The 19,915-nt window shown below is 44.4% G+C and overlaps 1 protein-coding gene across 1 annotated transcript in view; it reads right to left on the reverse strand.

The window, feature by feature from the left end:
• The window catches only part of PDE6C (phosphodiesterase 6C), a 47,586-nt gene that overhangs the window by 14,910 nt on the left and 12,761 nt on the right, over nucleotides 1-19,915 (reverse strand). The window contains exons 8-14 of the mRNA XM_059169420.1: nucleotides 17,727-17,774; nucleotides 13,776-13,925; nucleotides 13,052-13,195; nucleotides 11,493-11,561; nucleotides 6,840-6,986; nucleotides 6,493-6,600; nucleotides 5,945-6,054 (exon numbers count right to left, since the gene is read on the reverse strand). Of these exons, the coding sequence (XP_059025403.1) occupies nucleotides 5,945-6,054; nucleotides 6,493-6,600; nucleotides 6,840-6,986; nucleotides 11,493-11,561; nucleotides 13,052-13,195; nucleotides 13,776-13,925; nucleotides 17,727-17,774 (776 nt within the window). The remainder of the gene's footprint in view (nucleotides 1-5,944; nucleotides 6,055-6,492; nucleotides 6,601-6,839; nucleotides 6,987-11,492; nucleotides 11,562-13,051; nucleotides 13,196-13,775; nucleotides 13,926-17,726; nucleotides 17,775-19,915) is intronic.

The following is a 19,915-nucleotide window of genomic DNA, read 5'->3' on the forward strand; positions in this document are numbered from 1 at the left end:
GGCGCCTGGGTGGCTCAGTGGATTAAGCCGCTGCCTTCGGCTCAGGTCATGATCTCAGTGTCCTGGGATCGAGCCCCGCATCGGGCTCTTTGCTCAGCGGGAGCCTGCTTCTCTCTCTCTCTCTCTCTCTCTGCCTGACTCTCCGCCTACTTGTGATCTCTCTCTCTGTCAAATAAATAAATAAAATCTTTAAAAAAAAAAAAAAAAAAAAAAGAAAGCTAATTTGTTGAATGCATAAAATGACTGAATTAATTTAAATTAGGAAGTTTGGTTCATCCCCTGCATTTTTAAGTTTAAAATCTTGAGGTTCCCTGGAGCTTATGGCACTGGTCTGCGACTCCCTGAACATGGAACAAACCTCTTGAAAGCCCACAGATCATTAAGTGGAAAATGTTTACTAAGAATTTCCAGGAACTGGGGCACCTGGGTGGCTCAGTCAGTTCAGCATCTGCCTTCAGCTCAGGTCATGATCCCAGGGTTCTGGGATCGAGCCCTGCTTTGGGCTCCCTTCTCAGCAGGGAGTCTGCTTCTCCCTCTGCCCCACACCCCCCTCTCATGCTCTCTTTCTCTTTGTCAAATAAATCAATGAAATCTTAAGACAAAAGTAAAAGAATTTCCAGGAACCAAAATAAAAATGATTATAAAGTGATCATTTTTTTTTCCTCCTCTAAGACAGGGACAGCAATTTTAAGTTAAACTTCCCATTTGTTAACTGTTAGGTCACAGCTTTCTATAAGTGGGGACTACAGTCTTGGGTGCCCTGTCTTCCTTCAAGTTTTTCTGTTTGAGAAGGGGAAGCCCTCAAAAATAAAAGGTACAGAGAGGAAGTGATAGAGAGAGGCTGAGAGGCTGAGGTCAAAGGCCTACACAGGTAGTATAAAGAATTTGTTATAAGAAATACAGAATGAATAAATAATTTTAAGAAAGGAAGAAATCAGAGATAGGAGTGGCAGCCTTAGTAGAGAAGTTTCATCTTATTTGAGAAAGAACAGAACTTTAGGGAGTAGAAGAGATAGTAACAGGTCACTAACAAGTCAGGTAACCCACATGCTCTAGTTAGGGAACAGCGTCTGAACAATATGATAATTGATCCTAATTTTAGGACATATTTAAATACCTCCTCTGTGTTAGCACTGGAGATTTAAAAAAATTAATTAAAGCTCAATTCCGGTCAGAAAAGAATTCCTTTAGGTTTAAAAGCATCAATCAAGAAAGATTTCTGGGCATTTAGAGATACACCCAATCTCAGAATAATACCTCATAGATTATTTATTAATACAAAAGAGAAAATGTACCTTTACCTAAAGAGAGCTCCTGGATATTGCCCATAAATAATTTAACTATACTTCATAAATAATGGGACAAATTGCTACTATGGGCTTCCTGATGGACTGAGAAGGATACTATCCATGTAGAAATCCCACCAAAAATGTTTACCCTGAATCTGGTAAGCAGGAAACCACTGGGAAAATCCAAATTGAGGGCTTTTTCCTGCACAAGAATCGTCCTAGACTAAAAAATGGCCATATTCAGAAAGATACAGGAAGGTTGAGGAGTTATTACAGATTAAAGAGATTAAAAATACTGGACAACCAAACACAAGGCGTGATCCTTGATTAGATCCTGAATCAAAAGGGAAAAAAAAAAAAAGCTATGAAGGACATTATTGGGAAAATTGGAATCACTTGAATAAACATTCTATATTGGATAACAGTAGTGTACCAATGTTAAATTTCCTCAGCATGATCATCATGTTTTGTGTCTATGGGCAAATGTCTCCCTTATTCTTAGATGCATGCTGAAACATTTTGGGGTAAAATGTCATGATGTCTGCAACTCACAGATGGTTCAGTAAAAAGAAAAAGAATTAATTTATATATATACACAGACACACACATATGTATATACATATTTGGAGAGAAAATTAGTTTAGCAAGATATATTTTTAAAGTAAATTTCAGAGATGTCATTAAAAGTTTCCAAGGGATACTGAGAAAAAAATTTTTTTTTTAAATCATACCATCCATCAATAATTCTCTGTATTTTGGAAGTCTGCCAACAGTAAGCTTGAAGGATGGAAAATAGCTAGTTCAGCTGTGCTACTGACCAGGGAGAAAATAACGAAAGTAGAGAAACTCAAGCAGGAGATCATGGTGTGACTTGACTAGCCAACCTACCAGTTTTCCTGGACTAATCAAGAATGATTTTTGAAAATTAAGACTCCAGCCAGGGACAGTGTTGGTAAGAAAGTGCTAAGGGGTTCTTTTAAGGTAGACAAGTAATATCCCAACTTCTCGAAGAAATCTGAGGACTGTTGTGGGGAGGGACACCACTGTCAGTATTCCCTAGGGAATTCTGAGGTGGTGGAGGAGATGATTGAAGACTGGATACAAGTAAATTTTATCCTAAAATTTAAGAAGCAGAAAATGACACAATCTGTAGATGACAGAACAGGAAGGTTGACCTTTACCTCTGAAACAATTTAAACTATTTCAGAGTTTGCAAGCACTTACAGAATAATCATTAGGAAATCCCAAAGCAGGTTTAGAAGGAATACATGAGGCCAGGTTGATGTTATGGACCCTTTTGTGACAGGGTTGGTGGGAGCAGAAGGCCACGGAGCCCCTGTGTCTGGATTTCAGCACGGCAGTTGACAGGGCGCCTTGGGATATCTGCAGTAGGTTCTGGAACAGTGAGTGTATCCACTCACACAGCTGGGCAGCAGAGCCCAATGAGTGGGTTTAATTGACTGTCTTCAACTGTGAGAACAGTTTTCCAGTCCTGGGCCCCAAAACTTTGCCCTTGCTCTTGTCCTGATGCATAATTTTACCAGTGACTTGAATGAATATTAATGGAAACCATGACTAATTTTTCAATGATAAAAAACTGGAAAAGAAATGAATCCATTGGCTGACAGAGAATGGCAAAGGCGATTTCAATTAAGAGTGAAATGAAGAATCAAGAAGATGAAATTTAATTAAGATTAAATGTAAAACACTTCAGATCCTGTCTGGATTACTGTGTTAAACCCCAAGACCTGCATTTAAAGAATGACATAAAAACACTAGATTGGATTCACAGAAGAATAGCCCAAAAAATGACGTGTGTGGAGACTTTATATATGAAATGGTTTAAATAGCTGGGTGTGTTCAACCAGGAAAGGAGGAGGGGGGAGTGGTAATTCTCTTTTATATGAAGGAATGGTCTGTGGTACAGAAATTATGCATATTCTAGCAGCTCCAGAGAGAAACCTGAACAGGACAAACAGATGTGATTGGGAGACGAATTTCAGTTCAATATCATAAAGAACATCCAACCATCCGAATCATCTAAGAGGGGAATGGTGTGTCCTGTGGGCCATTATGGGAAAAGCCAGATATGGACTCGAGGACATCAGGAGGAAGGCAGTCGAGGAGAGGCCTGTGTTGGATGGGGGATAAGATAAATTTTAACATTTCTCATATTTTGTCCCAGTAACTGCATTTCTTCAGGGAGAAGACGGAGGAGAGAAAAGAGGCAGAAAGACAAGATGGCCAAAAAACTAAACAAGGAAAGGGGTGAGAGGAATAAAGAAATCAGTAAGCTTAGAGATGAGTGAAGCAGAAAACAAACTGACTGGAAAAGTGAAGGGACCAAAGAGAGTAGGAGAACTGGAGGTAACGACAGAAATCTGAAAATGGCAAGGTTTTTGTTTTTTGGGGTTTTTTTTTTTAAGATTTTATTTTTTTATTTGACAGACGGAGATCACAAGTAGGCAGAGAGGCAGGCAGAGAGAGAGGGGAGAAAGCAGGCTCCCTGAAGAGCAGAGAGCCCAAAGTGGGGCTCGATCCCAGGACCCTGGAATTATGACCTGAGCCGAAGGCAGAGGCTTTAACCCACTGAGCCACCCAGGTGCCCCGAAAATGGCAAGGTTTTTAAGGCATTGTCAGAGGGTAGTCCATAACGCTAATAAATTGAGGGTGAAAACCAGAACCAAGGGGGCCAGACATTCTGGAGACGAGAAATCAGACCATGGGCACAAGGTCCAGCCAAGAAGCAGAGTCATCTGTGATCCCTGCTGCTTCATGTCACCCTCTATGGCGAGCTGATTTGTCACCATCAATGTGAGAGTAATAATCATGTTTCATTCCACCTTCTCAAGAACATGCCAACATCATGTCTCCATAGCTCTGTGGACTCCTAAGCAATTCTTCCAGAACAATAGGAATATGAAGAGCCTCAGTGAGCATCACAATTGAAGGACAGCATGCAGCAAGGCGGTATTTGATCATGGTGGCATAGCAGAGCTGCCAGGACCAAGGACACCCATGCTGAGGTGCCTGCAGTGAGGAAGCCCAAACATGGGTCCCAGTCCTTCCACTGCCTCATATTCCTGCCATCCAGTCTACAGAGAGAAATGGCGGGAGACATTCAGCATGCCCCCCAGCAGATGGATGGAGGCACACACACAGACCCCAGCCAGGCCAAAGCAGAGACCTCAGAGGTGGCTGCATCCTTCCTGGAGGCCAGATGCCACATCCAATTTGGCAAGATGGACTTTGCCTTTCTGAGCTTGTTTCTTCCTCAGTGAAAGAGGGAGGTGATAGGAGCCCCCATGTAGGAGCGCTAGGAGAATTCAAAGAGGCGATGAGTGCCAAGTTCTCAGCGCGGGGCAGCACACCTTGGCTACTCAGTAGATCTGAGGTGGCCACCACACCAGTGGTCAGAGGAGAGGAAGGGAACCCAGCCACTGTCAGGACACTGGCCTGCAGGAATGCAGAATGGCCCACGTGCACGGGGATCTCTGGAGGGGAATCCGTCCCTTGCCCGAAGCCACAGAGCCAATCCTCTTTTCAAGACAAAGCCCCATAGCTGGAGTTACTGAAGGTGAGACTGACGTCACCACTCACGGGGTGCTTTTCATTCACTGAGTAGATTTTTTTGGAGCAACTCCTGTGTAGTTTCAGATACGTGTAATTTCATTTGAGTCCCCTAACCGTCTTTGAGAGGTAGATATCGTGCCCCTTCTGTGGTTCACAAATAGAATCTCAAATAGACCAAGTGACTTCCCCAAGCTCCCCCAACCAGGAAGTGGTTGGACCCCACAGACCCAGACTTCTCTCTAAATGCCTGGTGCCTCTGGAGAGGGGTAGGTAGTGTGTCAGAGATGAGGATACAGTGTGTCTAAGTCAGACAGAGCAGCTTAAAAGCCATGATCAAGGAGCTCAGCTGGCCACGGGCATTGCTGATGAATTTTGAAGAGTGTCAGTGACATCATAATAATACTTAGTGTTTATTTACTGTCCAGAGGCTACCAGGAGTGGAATGCTTTATATGCATGATCTCATTTAATTTTAACAAGGATCTTACCTGTTAGGTACCATTGTTACAATCCTTACTTTTCAAATGAGGAAGTTGAGGCTTACAAAATGTAAATCAGTTGTGAACCCAGTGAGCCCACATCTTTCTGAGCTGAGAAACTGCACCTTCATTGTTGCCCTTGGCTGGGGCAAGAGGGGAAGGCTGACAGAGAGGATAAGGTGCCAAGCCAGCTGCAGGAGAGCTTGGGAGCTGCAGAGGAGCCAGGGAAGGGAAGGGGAGTGAGCCCAGGAAGGAACACCCTCTGGCTGGGGGTGCTCCACAAGTGTGTGTGCGTGTAAGCCCAAGCCTGGTGCACTTTCATATATGAATTCCATACTCTGACTAAGCACTTGAAGAGAGGAGGAGTGACAGCATTTATGAATAAGGCAGGGCACGTCTGGAGATGAAAACCATAGGGGACGGGGGCTGCGGGCTGCAAACATCCAGGGAGAAAGAGCAGACATTATCATGAGGGCTGAGGCTCTGAAGGAACAGAATGTGACCCTGAGATTCCTGAACATGATGGAGAAGAGCTGACAGGCTAAGAGACAAGTTCTCTTCTCTTCCAAGACGGCTTCAAACATCACCAGTACTCGTCACTTACTTCATCTGATACAAATTATTGGTGCCTCGGTGGTCAATGTCATGGCAGAAGGCAGCCGCGAGCATGGCAAAGGCTTCAAGATCCGTATAGTATTTCTTCAGTCTTCCTGTCTAAAAACGCACATATGTGTGTGTGTGTATATATATATATATATATATATATATATATATATATATATATATATATTTACTTAGACATATACACCTCTGAGCAGGCTCACTGAGGTCAGCCTGCAAAGGCGAAGATGGCCTGCCCAGTTTGTAGAGCAAATCGGCTTTACATCTCCGGTACTGCAGCTCATTCCCAGCAATTACAAAACCCAGCAGGTTCCTGACTGTTTCCTTTAAGGCCATGAGTATGTGAATGCCACAGTACTCATCCAACCACGTGCCCAGAGATACCCATGTTGCCTGGCATCATCTACAGGGGCGTTTGGGGCTTATAGGATCCAAAACTACTGATCTAAAACCATGGACCACAGCTGCTTGTCATCGTGCTCACGAGGGAAGCGTGCAGGTTTCCCGCAGTTCGCAGCTCTCTGTACCTACCATGAGCAGAGTGAACATGGTCTGCCCCACATTGAAGCCGTGCCGCCAGTTGTGGTAGGTGATGGAACGGTACCCTTTCCTCACCGTGTACATCCACCTGGTCAGAACCTGCCGCCCAAACAAGACAGCTCTGTTCAGACTTTGGAATCGAATTCTAAAGATCAGAAGGTCTGTGACCACCTTATCTAAAAAGATAGGCTGGTCCTGTTTGCAGGGCTCAAGCTGATATATTTACAAAGTTAATAATCATTGAAAACCCAAATGGAAGTTAATCTTTTGAACCACGGGAAACACAGGTGAGGGCAGCAATGGCATCACACCTTACTTTCAATTACATGCTATCTGACCTCGACGGGTACTTTGAATTTCTCCACCACGTTGATTTCAAAAAACAGCCGCAGCCCACACTTAATCAGCTCGTGCTCTGTGATGGGGAAGTCGCTGAAACGGAACTCGTACAGGTCCACCGCCTGCGGGTCCGGCAGGTCCTCTTTCTGTGGAGACAAGGGCGGACTGCTTCGGATTACCTGCCTCTTCCCCCGCACCCTGCTCTCCATGAATTACCATGAAAGGGGACCACGTGGAGCCCCCCGAGCCTCTGTGCACCTGATCCCATGCAGAGGCCGTGTGTGATTCCCCAACAAGCCTACACCATTGTCCCCAGTTTCCAGAGGGTGACGCTGACACTTGGCTCTATTAAGAAACTTTCTGAGCGATGGAATTCAATTCTGAATCCATCTCCAGTGGCCGTTCTCTTTTTCTGATGCTAAAGAAAAGGTCTTGTTGCAGCTGCCTGGTCTGTTTTCAGGATTCGACTTCTCTCTTCTCCTCTTCCAGAAATACTTGTTGAACAGTGAATGATCACTTCATTCATTCTTATCTGCTCTTTACCTGTTCACAGACAGTGGGCTCTGCCACATGGGATCATGCCTGTCTTATTTGCTGCAGCTCCTGGTGTCCACAGGCCTGTGCCAGGGAGGGGCTTGGGAAATGTCTGTGGGATGAATGATGCCTCATTCACCCTGCACCTTGTTAGATTGAGGACTTGGCCCGTGGCAAATGACATGGCCAGGGAAATAAAAATAGGGATCGTGCCCTTAACGAACTTAGCTCATTGAAATATTTTAAATATTTCTAATATAGATCATTGAAAGGTAAGAGTTTAGAATACTCACAGAGTGTAACAACATCCCAGGCCCAAGGCTGGGGGTAGAGTTGAAGGCAGGCTGGAGAGGGAGTTAGAGGGAAAGATATTCTGGAAGGATGTGGACTCAGCTGGTTTGGTGGATGGCAGGGAGGAGACGATCCCACGGGAGGAGAGAGAGCTCCAGGAGGGAGAAAGAAGCTAGGAAGAGAGACGTGGGTCCACCGGAAGCACGCAGGAGCAATTTGGTCCAGTGGGTATTTACTGAGCCAGTCCTAAGTCCTGCACACGGTGCTAAGGCCATGTCGCTCAGCAAGTTATGGTTTCCCAGGAGGAATAGTTCATGCTCTATTTTATACAAATTTCAATACCAAGTGGTAGATGGCTGTTTTAAGCAAAATTATGATTTCTCATCCCTTAAGCCCTCAGTCTGGATGGATCTCTCCCCCTCGCCCTTCTCTCCTTCCCCAGGTCTCCCAGAGCCCTGTGATGCCTTCTCACCCGAGCTAGTCTCAGACTGGTCCCATCAGGTAGACATGATTTTTTTTTTTTGCCCTGCAAAGCAATGGTTTGGAACCAAGAGACTAGCCTTTAGTTCTGGGTTTAGTTTAGCTACATCTCCCAGACTGCACAAGCCTCAGTGTTCTCATCTGTGAAACAGGAACAACAATAGTAACTGTCTTTGCTGTCTTCATTGAAAAGCAATGCTAATCTGATCTGCCTGCCTCACAGAGAATTAGTGGAGATTGAGCTCACAAAAACCCTTTCTCCGTTTCTCATAGAACCTGCCTATGTCCTTCGTTACTCCTTCTTGTCACCTTCTAACACTCCCAGGTTCCTTGCCCATGTAGGTTCTTCTTTTCCTCTTATTCATTCATGATTTATTCATTCAATAGACATTTATCGGTTTCTATCTGTGTTGTAGGCTTTATGGGTGACTAAAACAGACACTGTCACTGTCCCTGAAACATGCATTCTCATGGGGAGAGGCAGACAACAAGCACATCTTTTAAAAATCAGAATAGAGAAGCTTAAAGCAGTATGGTGGGGAGTACCCCAGGCCACACAGACTCCCTGCTGGAGGTTATCTCAGCCCTACAATTTATAGAGTGAAGATAGGATGTGAAAATGATTTTAATGCTTTAAAGGCTCAGTCACAGTAAAGTGTAAGTGTGCATTTTAGCAAGAATCCAAGGAGGAGGTTCTCAAAAGAATGACCCCCAGGTCCCATTTGCAGTAACAGGCAAACCAATCAAAGTAGGGTAGTACAAAAATTATAGAATTTGAAGAACAGCCGTTTTATAATAGGTGGTACAGAGGGTCGATAAAAAATAAAGGCGTTTGGTTGGTCTGCTAAGTAGGAACTCTGGGCACCCAACGGCCAGTCTTCTCCCCACTAAGCTGGGATGAGAGCAGTTAGGGGTGGCTGATGTCCTGCTCAAGCTCTGAAGCAGTTCTGACGGCACCTTTCAAGGCTGGCTCGCTCCATCTACTCCCAGAAGGATCCCCTGGGCACCTGAGCAGACCCCCGGCTTCACCCTCTGCCAGACAAATCCCGCTTTCCCCTCAAGCCTCCTTGCCACAGCTCCCATCTTGTGTTCTACCATCATCCGCAAGTAGAAACAGGCCCTTGGCCTCCCCTGGACCTTTGGTGCTCATGCTCTGGAAACTCGTCCCTGCGGGGCAGTGTGATTGCCTGTATTTTATCCTTAAGTAACGTGGCTTCTTGACCAGACCATACTACCTTTTGTACTCTGGATGGCAGAGTGTGTCTCACTAACTACTGACTGAAGGAAAAGCACAGAATTAAGGATGGGTGACCAAGGTCCTTCTCTGGGAAGTCCTCTCTGGATCTACGGTGTAATTGCGAGGTGCATAGCCTCCTGATGTGTCCTGGAGAGGAGGGAAGGAAGGCAGGGGGAGGACTTGCCTCGCCTCCTATGCCTGCATTGATGCAGGCTACCTCAGTCCTCCTTGGAAAGCAAAACTGCCATTGGCATCCATGATATTGTAGAAGGTCGCTAGTTCTCCAGTTAGAGGACAAAGGACCTTATGTTGGAGAAGCAATAAAATGGGTAAAAAACCAATAGCTTTACGAAGAAACACCTGTTTGAATATAAAATCTACTCTAGGCTCATCCCAGATCATTACTGCATAAAAATTAAGAACTCAAACAAATATTTCAGAGAGTTTTCCCCAAAATTATGATCTCCACTTACCATGATTACATTTTCATGGCAAGCATTTGTTGCCAACATTTTTGCCACATAACTAATTAGCTACAAGGCAATTTTTGCCGTAAAAAATAAAATCACAAAAAATAAGAGAGGGACATTCATTAAAAAGAATGTAATGAGGGGCACCTTAGTCAGGTAAGCATCCTACTCTTGAGCTCAGCTCAGGTCTTGATCTCAGGATCATGAGGATCGTGTTGGGCTCCACGTTAGGCATGGAGCCTACTTAAAAATTAATTTAAAAGGATGTAATGAAACACACCAAAAAATGAATAACAAAATGAAAGAGACTTTACTGCAAAATAAAAAATATTTGAATATATTTTAAACGTATAGGTAGATTCATGGCAACATGGTGCAAATAACTGATTTTATTCTGTGCACTTGTCTTTGAAGTCTTTCATTCAGAGTAATATGTATGTGTGTATATATATATTATATGCATATATAAGATGTATATATGTATATATATATTTTCTTGTTGATTTATCTCCTCCTTTGGCTTCACACTTTTTTTTTTTCACTAAAATTTCTTTTAGGTTTACATAATATAAGAACTATTATTTTTTATTTTACAGCAAGATTGCCTTACATACTAATCAGTTATGCAGCAAAAATGCTTGCCCTGAAATGCTTGCAGCAAAAATGTCTATGGCAAAGAAGTTTAGGGCAAAACTACCGAGAATCAAATATAGTATTAATGACAAGAAGAGAAGTTATTGCAACCGGAAATGATAAGGGTGGCCCAATGGCAACCATAGGAAAGAATCGAATTCCTCCAAGTTCCAGAAGGAAGAAACCAGACCTGGCAGAAGACAGTTGTGCCTCAGAGGGTCTGACATTCTACTGTGATTTTGTCATGTCTTCTGGGGTGATTACAGTGCAATCCAAAACTATTAACATAAATAAGGCCATGATATCCTTAGAGTCTGTGTCTGTGTTTCCTTATGTGGAAGTCTGGTTTCTTTCCTTTTTCTTTTTCTTTCTTTCTTTCTTTTTTTTTTTTTTTAAGATTTTATTTATTTATTTGACAGAGAGAGAGAGATCACAAATAGGTAAGGGCGGGGGGGGAGGGGAGCAGGCTCCCTGCAGAGCAGAGAGCCTGATGTGGGGCTCAATCTCAGGACCCTGAGATCATGAGCTGAGCTGAAGGCAGAGGATTAACCCACTGAGCCACTCAGGTGCCCCTCTTTTTTCTTTTTTTTTTTAGTTTTTATTTATTTATTTGTCAGAGAGAGAGCGAGAGAGAGAACACAAGCAGGGGGAGCAGCAGGCAGAGAGAGAAACAGACTTTCCACCGAGAAGGGAGCCTGATGTGGGACTCAATCCCAGGACCCTAGCGTCATGACCTGAGCCCAACGCAGCCGCTTAACCAACTGAGCCACCCAGACATCTCAGAAATCTGGTTTCTGATTCTAAATTATCTTTGTGGATTGGACTGTAGGAGACAAGGCGGAAAAAATGCAGAGAACCAGAAGATCACTCTTTATAAGAAATCTCTTTTCTTTCCAGCCTTTAAAGATGGCAGAGAAGAGGAAAGTCAACACTTACTTGAGAAATGAGAACATGTATCCTAATATATTTTATTTTAAAGGTGTAAAGGATAGAAGTAAAACACTTACCAAAATTGTGATAAGTTGTTTTTCTTCACAATCTTCAATTACGTCTGTATTTAACTTCTCTTTAATTTTCTAAAATGTAAAAGGAATCGGGGTGTGAGATTCCTATAAAGTGAATTTCTATCTGATTCTTCTACTCTTAAGATTGGTTTAAATGTATTTAAAATATGCTGTAATGAGTTCTATGCAAAGATGTATTCTGGATACAAAGAAGACCTGTAGTATAATTATGAAGAATTTCAAAAAAAAAAAAAAAAAAAACCTAATATAATTGATTTCTTTCTTCCCCCAAAAGGAAAATATAACAGTGACTGTCTTAGAGACAGAGAGAGAAATGTAGAAAGAGAGAAAAATTTGTTTTTCTACGAGTTCTTTTTTCTCCTTTGTTTTCTATGAGTTAATAATAATTTCCCTTCATCCTCCCTAGATTTTCTTATTTTTAACATCTCAAATTGTCAAATAAAATTTCTCTCAACTTTCAAACCACTCAGCAAAACCAAAAAGAGAAAAAAAGAAAAAAAAAAAAAACACCCAAGAAAACTGCACCTACACACACTCCAAAAACTAGGCAAATAAAAGGAATAAAGATAGTGGGTGTGTGATATCTTCCCTTCATGTGGTAGTTATTAGGACATTGTTAGTAAATATCCACTTGCTTCCCCATCATCCATGATATTGGTCTTGGTTACATTTGGCCAATGAGACTTTGAGTGAATGTGATATTGAGTGAAGACTTGATATAAGCTTGCACACTTGGGCTTACTCTCTCACATTTCTGACATTACCATAAGAAGAACACTTCTCAGGTAGCTGCTGGTCAAGAAGAATGATATATGCATAGAGCAAACCAAACCCACAGCTTAGAGCCAAGCCCAACTAAGAATCAGTTGAAGCCTGGTCAACCCACCAATGCCTGAGGAGGAAATAGGTGATTGTTGTCATATACCACTGACATATTTGTTATGCAGCATTATGTGGTAATAGCTGACTGGTACATTTCCCTTCCTGGAAATGTTTTTTCCTCACTAACACACTTGAATCTAGCTGCCACTCCTCTAGCTCCTACTGATCCATGAACTGTTTTTGGGGTTTTTAAAAAAAATTTTTAATGTTTTTTTTTTTTTTTTTTTTTTTTTAAAGATTTATTTATTTATTTATTTGACAGAGAGAAATCACAAGTAGGCAGAGAGGCAGGCAGAGAGAGAGAGAGGAGGAAGCAGGCTCCCTGCTGAGCAGAGAGCCCGATGCGGGACTCGATCCCAGGACCCTGAGATCATGACCTGAGCCGAAGGCAGCGGCCTAACCACTGAGCCACCCAGGCGCCCAAAAAATTTTTAATGTTTTAAGCAGAGTGCAATTCCAACCAAGCAGCTGAGACATTTAATAAGGCTCTGTGTCTGCTGGGCCACCCAGGTCCTCCCCCAAACTTCCTTCTTTGTCTCCTCCTCCTTAGCCCAGGACTAAACCTATCCTCATGTGTCAGACCTCTAGGAAGTTAAACAAATTCCAGAAGCTACGCTCAGATGTCACTAAATGTCCACAGAACCGAATTCCCCACTTACCAGAATGGACTTGATTTCATCGGGAGTGGCTTTGGTCTGGCTCATGAGCATTTCCTGAGCTATATCCTTTCTGTTTTCTAGCTTATTCATTTTATCATAGGTGTCAGTATTTAAAAGAGACCATCCAAGAAATTGTGTGAGAGTCTGAAATGGATAAAATGTGATTCAATTCTCTACAATTAAAAACTTGTTTTGGAGGCAACCATTGGCATCTTTTCTATCAATCAATCTCCTTCCCACCATCAACAATCCAGCTTCTTATTTCAATCAAAGAAAAAAACATACTGATAATCAGCCCCAGACAATAAAGCTGGCTAAGCCCTTGCTTTGCAAAATGCACCATGCCCCATAAATACTTTATTAGAGGAGAGGAATTTCAAATATACAGTAGAATAAAGCAGAGTCTGAAACTCAGAGGATTGGGGGAGATAGCAAGAATGACAAGGAATAGAAGGGGTGGGGAAAGGAGATAGAAACCTTCTTCCTGATTTCCTCATATCGTAAAGAATTTTGATTAAGCCAGAATTCAATCTCAGGAAGACAATGTTGCAGTCTACAGATGTCAGGAAACGGAAATGACACAATGAGCACATACTGACCACAACCATGTGTGACTCATGCCTTAATTGCCCTTCAACAACATCCCTCCAGAGTAACAAATAATGACGCTGCCTCCATTGTTTCATGAATTTCATTTACCTCCATTATTTATAATTGCACTTACCTCAGTAATGTGTTCATCATACTCATCAAAAGGTTTTCCATCTTTTCTATTATAAAATGTAGCTACTCCCACAATATCTTCCTTCTTGTTGACAATAGGCAGGGATAAGACATTTTTAATGACCCAACCCGTTTCATCTACAGGTCCTTTCTACAAATAATAAAGACATTCAGATTATGCTTCAACTTTCAATTTTGAAATACCTGTGTTGCAAAAGAAATGTACCGAGAAGTGCTATGCATCCTTCACCCAGTTTCTCCAGTAGGAACACCTTGTGTAACTGTAGCGCACTATCAAATCCAGGAAATAAAGATTGATACAAGCCCTGGATCTCACTCAGATTTCACTAGATGTGTGTGTACTTACTTGTGCATGCATGTGTGTGTGCCTTTCTGTGCAATTTCATCACACGTGTAGCCATGTGCACCCTGCCCAGAAACAAGATACGGAACTAACACAGCACCCCAGGTCTTCCCTGAGCTACCCTCTCACCACCATCCCCCCAAACTAGGCTACCTTTAAAGAAAGAATAATCTAGTCTCTCTGTCAGATGCACAATTCCACACTGTATCAGAACATGGCCAGGACTAGATTGCCGTAAAGAAGTTCTAGCACATGTGATTCAGTGTACTGGAACCGAGCATCTGCGTTGTGATGACCTTAACCTCTTTTCTTTGCCCCCCAGCACTCACCTCTATGTGAGCTCAGTATTCCCTGGTCACTTTTTCTGTTCCCCAACACCTGTTTAGCTAATTCCTCATATTAAATTCTCTCTGTTGAAATACCTAGTGTGGTTTCTGTTTTCCTGACCGATCCCTCAAAACAGTCTTCTGCTTTGGGGGCTGCTCCATTTAGTGAACATCCGTCGAGGTCCAGCCTCTCTTGCCTCTCCCGTGAAACCGTCTCTCACCTTTCTGACCCATACGGAACTTCTCTTTTTCAGAACTCAATCAGCGCTTAGTGCCTGGGGCACACAACTTAGCAGTTAGACAGTTTCCACATGCTTCGGAGTGGTTGATTTTTGTCTGTGAGGCTATAGTCTAATCCTGCCGAAGAGTGTCTCACACATTGTTGAGCTCTGCACAATTGATGGGACAGGGCCGGGCACGTGACAGGTGCTCGGTAAACAGCGGCTTTTAGTCAGAGGTTCGTCTCTGGACTTGCAATGAAAAGCAGATGGAAATCAAACCTCAACTTAGGCGTCTTGGTGGTCAAAGTTTTGGGGAAAAAAAATCAGCACACAGTGTTTCTCAAAGTCTTTATCCTCGGAAAATACTGTGAACTGTTTCTCTCTATGTACACTACCAGATAGATTAGGGACAAAAGCAATTGCAAAGAGTATATTACCTGTGTACAAAATACCTTCACAACCATAAGCACCCTGTATATTTTTAAAAGTTTCCAAAACAAGTTTTAGTGACTGTTTCTTAGTTTTCAGTAAATATTCTTTTGTTGCCTGGGCATGTTCATGTGTTTTGTTGTTACTAAGTTAGTTAGAGCTTGTTGACAGAAAAGTGCTAGAAGGAACTAAAGATTTAAGAAAAATTAATAGGATGAAAACTTAAAACTGAGAAAATTCTATGTGTTATTTTTTTTCCCCTGTGAATGGAAGGTCACTTCAATTGACTTAAAGGAAGAACCCATTTATCCACTTCAAGGAACACCCTGCAGGTGTCTACATCCAAATCCTAGAGCCTGTGGATTTGTTACTTTTCAAGGCAAAGGGGCATTAAAGGGCACATGAAATTAGGGCTGCTCACCAGCTGCCCTTAAGACGGGAAATTATCCTGGATTTTCCAGGTAGACCCAAAGTAATTATAAGGATCCTTAAAAGTAGAAAAGAGAGAGTCAGAATTGATGAAGAAGACAACAGAAGCAAGGTCAGGGGTGAAGTCATTGCTGGCTTTGAAGATGGCAGGGGGCCATGAGCCAAAGAATGCAGTAGCTTCTAGAAGCTAGAAAAGGTGAAGAGATGGGTTCTCCCCTACCACCTCTAGAAAGGAACACAGTCTTGCCAACACCCATTTTAGCCCAGCGTGACCCATTCTTGGACTTCTGACTCCAGAACCATAAGATAATGTAGTTGTGCGTGAGTGGTAATTTGTTACAGCAGCAATAGAAAGCTAATCCACCAGGTCCCCTGAGGAGCACAGTTTGAGAACTTTGCCTTTGCAGGTTTGCCGTGACCATAGTTCACTTGGGATCAGTCGTTTTTCCATTAAACTTCCCAGGTACAAAAGGGTCTAGTGAATAGAAGTGGGGTATGAGCAGGTGGAGAGACATGGGAAGGTGAAGAGAGAGGTGGAGGCCTGGGGAAGGTGGCAAACCTATCCTGAATCTGCTCTGTGGAATGATCCTCAAGGGCGATGTCCCTGAGGAAGCTGGGAGGAGGCCCAAGGAGGCTGAGAACACCATCAAGATTCAGTCCTGACCCGGGCTAAGGACGGGCGGGGTGGGGGGAGCAGTATCTTAGACCAAGATGCCATTGTCAGAGTTCACAGGGCTGTTGGGGGGGTTCCTGGGACCAACGTTGTGGTGGGAGGAGCTGGGGTCTCCCAGCAATGCATCTGCCTCAGTATCCCCACCACGCTCAGCCAGCGGCTGGAGTGGCCCACGGGAAGCAGCCCTGTGCTCTGATAACTGTGAACTTTGCAGCCCAGCAGCCATTGCATGGTCACCCCCCCCACCCCCACCACCAGAGACCCGAGAAGCCCATGTTCAGGGGCACCACACAGGTGTTTCTTGGAGAGCTGGGAAATTCCTATTGGCTGGAGGTTTACTCAGGCAGGTCTGCAGCCTCCTGGCAGCCAGGGCCATCGGAGCCATGTGTGGCTTCCCTCAAACCTCAGAGCACAGCCCCGGGTCCCCTGGGTCAGCTCCCTTCTCTCCCCAGTCAGACAACAGCTGCTGAAGGTCAGACACTTTAGAAAGTGCTTGTCCCCTTTTGTTCCTTCCTGTGCACACTTTTCTGGCACCCAGCTGCCGTAAAGGTCAGGGTCAGGACCAGCACAGTGTGGTCACCGTGAGGCTGTGGCTGTGAGGGGTAGGGAGCTGGAGCAAATGTGCCATATGGTGTTTGTGTGATTTCCATGTGGGTGAGCAGCAGGACGAGTGGGGAGATCAGAGGGAAACCTTCCAGGAAACTAGGCAAGGGCACCTAGGTTTGCCTGCCCAGCTTGGGACGCTGCTTCTCATCCAGTCCTCAGGCCCCAGGAAGCCGGCATCTCCATCAGGCGGAGATGGGGCTCTGTGTGTGTGTCAGTGTCAGACAGGAAGCCAGGACCATTGGCCCCACAGGGAGGGCTGTCTCTATTTCTGACTGGAGCCCGGGCCATAACTGGATGTTTGTTAAAACAGGACACTAAACACAGGCCAGAAGGCAGAAAAGGAGAGGCTGTAGGGACACATGCCAGTTTCTCCCCAGCAGTTGCGGAGTGGTGGGGAGGGTTGGAGAGGACCGGGGCAGAGGGGGATCCCTGGATGTTGCGGGAGGAAAGATAAAACCAAGAGTCTGACAGCAGGAGAGACCCCCAAGGACCCAACAAATAGATTTTCTTCCCCAGTAAATTGCAGGGAAGGGCCTGGGAAAACCACTAAAGGGCTGAATCCAGGTGGTAGTAGGCATACAGCTAATCACTCAGCCAAAAAACACTTAGTGAGCGCCTCTGATGTGCCAGGCACTCCTCGGAGCCCTGGGCGATCAGGAGTGGGTAGAATGGAGCCATGGCAGAGCCCGCACCCTCCACCCCCTGTTGCTGGGGTGACAAGCATCCTGTCTCCTTCTCTACTCCCCCTCCTTCTCTCACCTCTTCTGCCTTCCCTGAAGAATCTGCTCTTTGGTGGCTCTGGCCCAGCCAGGGTGAATGGGACAGAAGAAGCCTTGAAGGCCACCTAATCCCAAGGGACGGGGAGCGGCGCTCCTGGGTGAGGCCTAGCTGAGGGCAAAGTTACCTGAAATGTGAAGTATTCATCTGCAGGGGCATTCAGCATGTTACAAATCTGTAAAGCAAGAGGACATGAGAGACCTAAAATATCATGTGGCGGAACCATGAACCCACAAAGCCCACGTGAAAAAGAATGCGGCGGAGGAGGGTTTCCTCCACAGCTCTACATGGCGCGCAGGTAAATTATTCACACCAACCTCGGCTGGGCCAAACTCACTCACAACACACTGAGGGTCTAATTAAGTCATTGTATGATATGTAGCACAATCTTGGCTCTTTCTTATTCCCAGTCTCTCAGGATTCTTCTTCCAAATTCCAAACAACTAGCAGTTCAGACCGAGGAGAGGAGGAAGCTGAGCAGAAGACAGCTCTGCTGGGGCAGGTGTGGCTGTGATGCTGGGAAGGCTCTGTTTCTCTCCCTCCTTCCCTCCCTCCATCTCTCTCTCTGTTTCTTGCTTTCCTTCTTCCTTTCTTTCCTTCTGATGTGGGACCTGAGTTGCAAGCAGGTGGCTAAGGGAGGAGGAAGCTGCCCGGCAGATTTAGGTACAAGGTAAGTAGTCACTCTGAGATGTCATGTGAAGTACTGAATTCAGAAACTACTGCTTTCAACCACAAGGACAAGAGACATTCCATTCTTGGTAATTTTTAATTATCTGTATGTCAGATCATAACCACAAACAGGACTCAGTAAAATGTTATAACTTTCTTTCCACCAAAACTATAGTAGATCCTTAAAATCATAGCATTTTAAAGTTGGAAGGAATGTTAGTCATGAAGCTTGAGCTTCTTCTTTTAAAGATGAGGAATTAGAAGCTCAAAGAGGTTAAGAGACATTGTTCAAAACCATGGGAGGAAGCTCAAAGTGGAGTCTGAGTGAGGGGGCTGGTGTGGCCCGCTCTCCTCGGGAGAGGCAGGGCGGCCGTCACTTGTAAGATCTGCCCATTTCCATGGCACCAATACTCCCACCGTGGGCAACAGTTTAACAACCTGCTCATAAAGTTGCGAAAACTCTAACACTGGTGAACAGGGAGCAAGGCCTTCTTACCCCCCTGCCCTGGCTCTCGGGGGTCACCCCTGCTTCCCCCCTCCCCCCAGCGTTAGCACTCACAACCAACCGTGGTCAAGCCGTACATGCTGGGTTTGTGCTACTCTTAGGAAGCAACTGTGCAAGTCTTCCAAAGATTTTGTTAGCATACACAGCTAAAGAGTCGAAGGAATTACGGGTGCCATCCATTAATTTTCCGGTCTAACCTTTGTGAATTCGTGGCTGAGCATCCTTTGGGTATGTTTTAAAGAGGCAAGAAGTAGCTTAGTCCTCTTTTCTGACCTTTCTACCAACAGTGTCAGTTTCCACCCATACTTTTTTTTTTTTTTTAAGATTTTATTTATTTATTTATTTGACAGACAGAGATCACAAGTAGGCAGAGAGGCAGGCAGAGAGAGAGGAAGGGAAGCAGGCTCCCCACTGAACAGAGAGCCGAATGCGGGGCTTGATCCCAGGACCCTGAGATCGTGACCTGAGCCGAAGGCAGCGGCTTTAACCCACTGAGCCACCCAGGTACCCCATCCACCCATACTTTTAAGGCCCCTGGAGAACATCTACCTGTGGGTCAAGATCCTAGAAGCCAAGCTTTTTAGCTCAGTATTCAGAAATCCTTGCTCTCTCTCAGTTCCCACATCTTAATTCTAGTTTGGCTTGATCCTGTATTTCATGCCTCCAATGCTACAATCTGGCCTAGTTCTCATTTTTAATATCTGAGAAATCATTTAACTGGTGCCTGTCATGTCCCATTCAGAGCTGGGAGGTACTTGTTTAACGAGAACTCTGTGCGTGTGTCCCCCATGTCCAGAGAGGTCAGGCTACGGGACTTTGCGACAGCTCGCCCTAAAGCGTGCCTCTACTTTCTCTCTCTAACCCAGCGAAATGATTGAGGGAAATGTTTTAAAAAGCTAAAAGGAAAAGTTTCAGCACTTTATAGGTGCACCAATAATTATGATTAAAATTGCAGATCATTTTTATCTAGAAAATAGCATCTAAAAATTTTCAAAGGCCCCATCTCTTAAATAATTAGGTCAGTAACCTTATTCTACAAATGTGAGTGGTAAAGCCCAGAGAGGTCAGGGGATTTGTCCAAGGTCAAGGATTTGCCAAGGGATTTGCCCAAAGCAGTACTGAGTCAAAGCACCCAGGCTCTT

Source organism: Mustela lutreola, chromosome 4 (genome assembly GCF_030435805.1).
Source record: "Mustela lutreola isolate mMusLut2 chromosome 4, mMusLut2.pri, whole genome shotgun sequence".
NCBI lineage: Eukaryota > Metazoa > Chordata > Mammalia > Carnivora > Mustelidae > Mustela > Mustela lutreola.